Raw genomic sequence first — 6,500 nt, 5'->3', positions numbered from 1 at the left:
TGGTGAGGAGAGAAAAGACTATCCCATACTTGCTTGGACAAGACACTTGGAGAAGGATGAGGCGATCTTTTCACACCTCACTGTCTCCGACAGAGTGAGTCCACGATTATGACAAGGGAAGTCTTCCCTTATACCAGAAAATTTTGGAAGAAGTCCAAACGATGAAGCTGGTGATTGAAGAAGGTAACTTAAAACAAGACGCGTGATGTAGAGGCATAGCGTGATGATAACAACATGCAATAGTAGGATCCAGAACTATGTGTCAAATTCACTGGCGTGAGCCGCCTATAAAATGCTCATTCCCATTTGAGTGTCTGACAACTTCCTTGTTTCTATAGTTCTTCCTCCCTTCGCTCTGCTCTTTGCTCTGTTCACTCCTAAACTACTTGCATTTCTCATCCTTTCTGTGGAAAGGAACAGAAAATGAAAGGCACCATATTTCTGTACCCATCTCCGGGCCTTAGCCACCTTGTCTCCATGGTTGAACTGGGGAAACTAATCATCCTCCACCATAGCCACAGCTTCTCCGTCACAGTTCTCCTCATGTCAGGCGACTCATTCAACATCCCTGCCGTTGATTCTTACATCGATCATGTCTCTCAAACAGACCCATCAATCGTCTTCCACCGCTTCCCTACTCTTCCTAAACTTGAATCTTCATCCCCTACCATCTTCCAAACCATCCGCCGCAACAATCCAAACCTCCTCCACACCCTCCAAACCATCTCCAACTCTTCCTCCATTGCAGCCCTTGTGATCGATTTCTTCTGCAACTCTGCCTTCCCTATTGCCGCCGACCTAAACATCCCTCTTTACAACTACGTGCCGAGCGGTGCCTCTGGTCTCTCCGTCTTCCTTTACCTTCCAACGATTCATAACCAGACTGACAAGAGCCTCAGGGAGCTTGGCAACACAAATCTCGACATCCCAGGCTTGCCCTCAATTCGTGCTGCACAGATGCCGCAGGTTTTACTTGATCGGAACAATGAGTTCTACGATGATATGTTGGACTTGTCAAACCATCTCACCAAATCAAGGGGAATTATATCAAACACCTTTGAAGCACTAGAGCCAAGAGTAATCGAGGCGGTCAGAGAACAAATGCCGGCTTTTTTCTGTATTGGACCATTGGTTTTACAGCCCATAGATCAATCTAGTGAGTCAGATTGCTTGAAGTGGCTTGACATGCAACCAAGTCGAAGCATTGTGTTCTTGAGCTTCGGAAGCCGCGGCGTTTTCCCAGCGAAACAAATTGCAGAGATCGCCGCGGGGCTTGAGAGGAGTGGCCAGAGGTTCTTGTGGGTGGTGCGAAGTCCTCCACCGGATAGTGACACACGGTCTTCGTTATCGGCCACAGATGATTTCGATCTTAACGCTGTGATGCCGGAGGGGTTTCTTGATCGGACCAGAGACAGGGGACTGGTGGTGAAGTCGTGGGCGCCGCAGGTTGAGGTGTTGAGTCGAGAATCGGTGGGAGGATTCGTGACTCACAGTGGGTGGAACTCGGTTTTAGAAGCGGTGTGCGCTGGGGTGCCATTGCTGGCTTGGCCGCTCTATGCAGAACAGGAAGTCAATAAGGTGGTTTTGGTGGAGGAGATGAAGTTAGCTATGCCAATGGAGGTGGCGGAGGAGGATGGGATTGTGGTGGCTGCCGAGGTTGAGAAGCGAGTCAGAGCGTTGATGGACTCGGAGGAGGGAACAGAGATGAGAGAGCGGTGTAGGGAAATGAGGGAGAAGGCCTTGGCTGCATGGGCTGAAGGTGGATCGTCAAAGACTGCGTTTACCAATTTGGCCGAGTCATGGCAACGGAGATAAAAACTCGGACGTGTCGTCGTCCTTGTCAAACTGATTCAGTATCATCAGCTCGTTATCTCTAGAATCCATTTGGAACTTTTTTGATTTTTTTAATAATAACATTTGTCACTTTTTCTTTTTTTTTGTTTTTGGTTGAAAGAAGATTCATTGAAAACCAGAGTCAGTACAAGCAGTGGCCTCTTTCTCACAGAGATTTAGAAGCCACAGAGTGGAAACGCCAATCCATCGGTGACTCAACCGAGGCGCCGACCGGGCCAAGGAGTCTGCAACCACATTAGACGACCTTGGAATAAAGCAAAAAAAACAGTCAACAAAAGAGCTTTGAAGCTGAAGAATATCAAAGCCCACAGCATCAATTTCATAGTCGAAGCTTCTTGAATTCGATTGTTGAATCAGGCTTAAGCAATCCGACTCCACCACAATATGAGATAAATGGAGTTTAGCCACTTGAAGAAGACCCGTTCTAATAGCAAGCGCTCAGCGTAAAGACTAGAATCACGGAGGTACCTCGAAGAAAAAGCATGTATAAGAATCCCCGATGATCCCGATGATGACCCCTAAACCTCCTTTACCAGAATTTTTAACCCATGCTGCATCACGCTTAATTTTAAGGAAAGGCTCATTAGGGGAAGTCCAAGAATGGGAGGAAGGAAAATTTCTCTCTTCAACTTCAATAGAGACTGAGGGAGGTTTGCAAACCACCGAAGAGAAATCTTGATGAGCTTTCTCACCATGGAAATAACTTGCTGTGGTGACCATTGCTTATTGTTGAAAATCAAATCGTTACGCGCCTTCCAAATGAACCAAAGTAAGAAAGAGGCCAGGGGAGAATCGTTCTTGAGCCGCTTTTTTATCCCCGCTAAAAATAGGATTCCAAAGACTTGCAACCAATCGCTCATCTTATTGAAAGTAGGCATAGAGGTTAAGTGAGATAAGGATGAGCCAAACCAAACGGCTCTAGCAAAGGGACATGTAAGGAGCGTGTGACCAACTATTTCCAAACTTTCCCCACATCCGAAGCAAGCCGATTAATAGGAATTTTCCTGGCCATGAAACCTTCTCCAACCGCAATTCCATCTCGCACAGCATCTCCACAAAAAAAGCTTGATTTTCGGTGGGTTTTAGCATTCCATATTCTTTTCCACAATTGATCTGTCATGGACATATGATTCTTATTAGCAACTGATGAAGAGGAGGATTGGTTAGATATCTTAACCTCCTTCCTATTTTTCAGCATGTGATACATGGACTTGACCGAGAAAATGCCTCGACTTCGCTCCACCCCAAACCATCTTATCTTCACTGGGAAACAAGCTCAAGCTAATTTTTAGGATCGCCCTCTTATCACCTGGCAAAAATAAGCATCTAGAAGATCCACCTTCCATGATCCGGTTGGAGCATGAATAAGATCCAAACTCTCTCAACAGGGCAATCATCCGGTTTTTGGGAGATAACTTTGAAGTTCTTGGCCGAGGGTATCCAATTATCCTCCCATATTGAAATTTTATCACCCTTCCCCACCAACCATAACGAGACCAATGGATAAAGCATCCCTACCTTCAAGGAGACTCCGCCAACCCCACGAAGGTTGATGCCCCAGCTTTAGCATTTAAAAAATCTCCACTAGGAAAGTAAATATTCTTCATCATCACTCGCCCAAAGAGAATCCGGTTTTGAAATCATGCGCCAAGCATTTTTAGCAAGTAAAGCTTGGTTGTGAAGATACGGATCTCTAAATCCCAAACCTCCGATTGCTTTGAATTACACATTCTATTCCAAGAAACCCACTGTAGCTTATGTTTCTCGAATTGTCATCCCAAAAAATTTTGCAGAGGCCCTTTTAATCTCCTCCAGAGAAGATTTTGGAAGCTTAAAATTTGCACCTGCATAATTTGTCATTGGGAGGGCTGCGATTTCAATAAGACCTCTTTACCTGCTGCGATAGGAGAGACTTCTTCCACCCTTGCAATTTGGAGATAGTTCTGTCCTTAATATCTTCAAAGAGCAATTTTTTGGAAATGCCGAAATCTGTGGGAAGACCAAGATATCTAGCCGGACCATCTCCGTAAGGAATCTTAAGCACTCTAGAGAACCATCTTCTAAATTTTGCATGAGTATTTTTGTTGAAGGTAATGCAGACTTCTTAAGATTGATCTCTTGACCGGAAGCTTGATGAAGAGATCCAGACATTTCTTCACTTCAATTACCTCTTTAATATGAGCTTTACCAAAGAGAAGACAATCGTCAAAAAGAGAAGATGGGAGAAGACACTCACTTTCGATTTCTAATTTTAATACCATGAATCTCTCCTTTTGAAATTGCCGCATTAAGGATGGAAGATAAAGCTTGAGCACAAATAATAAAAAATAGTTGGAGATAGGGATCTCCTGTCTAATTCCCCTTGTAGGGATGATATCCCCACATTCCGATCCATTAATCAAAAGAGTATATGAAACCGACTTGATGCAAGACATCACAAGTTTTACCCACACTTCGAGAAACCCAATTTAAGAAACATCCTCTCAATAAAATTCCAATTGACTCTCTCATATGCTTTGCGCATATCCAGCTTTAATAGCCATGAATTGGGATTGGCTTTTCTTTCTCCTTTTTTTAATAAAATGAAATAGTTCATGAGCTATGAGGATATTATCGGAAATATACCTGCTCTAACAAAAGCCGATTGGGAGCTATCAATAATAGAGTCCAAGACCATCTTAAGTCTAGTAGCCAATAACTTGGAGATAATCTTCACTACCACCGAGCATAGACTAATAGGACAGTAACTTATCTGCAGAGTCAGCATCTTTAGACTTTGGGATTAGGCGATGAGGGTACGGTTATGCCAAGTTGAGAGGGATCCATTTTTAAAGAAATCAATAACAAATTGATAGATATCTTCTCTAACGTCCCTCCCAAAATTTTTGAAAAATTTTGGAGGAAACCCATCAAAGCCGGAGATTTTAGAGGGGCAAGAGAAAAAGAGCTGATTTTACCTCCTCCAAATCCGGTATTCTACACGATTTGCATTAACATCTTCAAGGACCACTGGTTGAATTTCGAAATCACCTCCTCAATTGCAGCCTCATTCGTACACCCTTCCTTATAAATCTCCTTGAAGTACTCCTGAAGAAGGAGATGAACATCCGCTTGATTTGGTCCATGAGCCATCAGCATATTTGAGTTTGAGAATTTTATTATTTTGGCGCCTTCTGAGTGTAACCACATGGAAAAACTTTGTATTTAAATCTCCCCTTTTATCCAATCAATTCTGGATTTCTGTTTCCAAAAAAGCTCTTCTTTCAACAACTCTGCTTCCAATTGAGTGATAATCATTTCTTCTTTCTCTTGAAAATCTTCATCCTGCGATTGAGATTGCAATTTCTCCAACTCCTCCTTGAGCTGTTGGATTTTGACATGAATATTACCAAAGCTCCTCCGATTCCACTTCTTAAAGGAAACCTTTGTATTTTCCAGCTTTCTTCGCCATTCTATTTGGGCGACTCTCCCGAAGAAATGGACCAGCCTTCCCTCGCCACATTGCCACAATCGGGATGGGAAAACCACATATCCTCAAATCTAAACGGCCGGATCCGTTTAGATGAGATTCCTTTGGTGTTCACACAAATTGGAGCATGATCTGATCCTACTAAAGCTTTAACCATCACTGAGAAATCTGGATTATCTTGCGCAATAAGCCGAATTCGCAAATCCTCTATCAAGCCGGATCCTAATATTCTCATTACCTTTTCTTCTATTATTCCAGGTAAAGAGAGGTCCATTATACCCAAGATCCAGAAGATTGCACCCATCTATGAAGGCTCTAAACACCTCACAATCTTTATTAGGAGAGATATTACCTCCTGATTTTTCTTTCCAAGACAGATATGCATTAAAGTCCCCTATTGCAATCCAGCTATCTTGCCGAGCTGAACCAAAAAGCGTAAATAACATTCCACACCTCCCTTCTACGATGCTTTCTCGGCTCTCCATAAATTCCAGTTAGAAAGAAAGGGAATAACCATTTAGGGATACTTTAGCATCAATAAAATTAAGGCTGGAATTTATAATTTCAATCTGAATATCTCCCCACCGAATAAAGCCAAGCCTCCTGCAGAATTTATAGATTCAACATAGAAGTAGGAATGATCCAAGAACTGCCTTCTAATTTTCTCAACTTTTTCCCTGTTATTTCTGACTTCCATAAGAAACAGAATATCCGGCTTCTCAGTCTTGAGGAGATTTTTCAAAGAACGAATTGTCAGGAGCTCCCTAGACCCCGACAACTCCAACTTATAATTTTCATGATGACCCGTGGGGCTGTACTCCCCAACCACCACGGGGCCAAACGATAAAAAATGCTGATCTTCAGACTTATCCTCCTTGATTGATTCTTCCATTTTATCTTCACTGGAATCTCCTCTTCCATCACCAAACGGGTTCTCTTCGGAGAAGGTGTAACCGCTTGTTCCTCCAGGCTCATTATAATGATGTTCATCCGTAATGCTTTGGAGGAAACCTGGTCTTTGTCGCATTGGACCTTGACCAGAAAATGAAGGCCGTTCATTAAGGTTCAATGGGCCGGTTTGACCAAGTTGCTGAGTTGGAAAACTTTGGTTCGTGTATTGGTTACAGGTGGGTTACAGTTATTTAAGTTGTGGGATAGGGAGAAGTTTGAGAGGTAG

General features: G+C 43.1%; 1 protein-coding gene across 1 annotated transcript; it reads left to right on the top strand.

Annotated features, from left to right (window-relative positions):
- The first annotated feature begins 419 nt into the window (after window positions 1–419).
- LOC122641361 (UDP-glycosyltransferase 88F3-like) lies at window positions 420–1,827 on the top strand. The gene has a single exon (XM_043834572.1). It carries the CDS (start codon window positions 424–426, stop codon window positions 1,813–1,815), a length of 1,392 nt encoding a protein of 463 aa, XP_043690507.1. The 5' UTR covers window positions 420–423; the 3' UTR covers window positions 1,816–1,827.
- Window positions 1,828–6,500: the final 4,673 nt, after the last annotated feature.

This window comes from Telopea speciosissima, chromosome 10 (assembly GCF_018873765.1).
Source record: "Telopea speciosissima isolate NSW1024214 ecotype Mountain lineage chromosome 10, Tspe_v1, whole genome shotgun sequence".
Taxonomy (NCBI): Eukaryota; Viridiplantae; Streptophyta; class Magnoliopsida; order Proteales; family Proteaceae; genus Telopea; species Telopea speciosissima.
Note: the sequence above shows the minus strand (reverse complement) of the source record. Positions and strands in the feature narration are given on the sequence as shown.

Bases quoted from the DNA above. Each gene is read 5' to 3' on its own strand.
- LOC122641361 (XM_043834572.1), top strand. From the start codon at position 424: ATGAAAGGCACCATATTTCTGTACCCATCTCCGGGCCTTAGCCACCTT.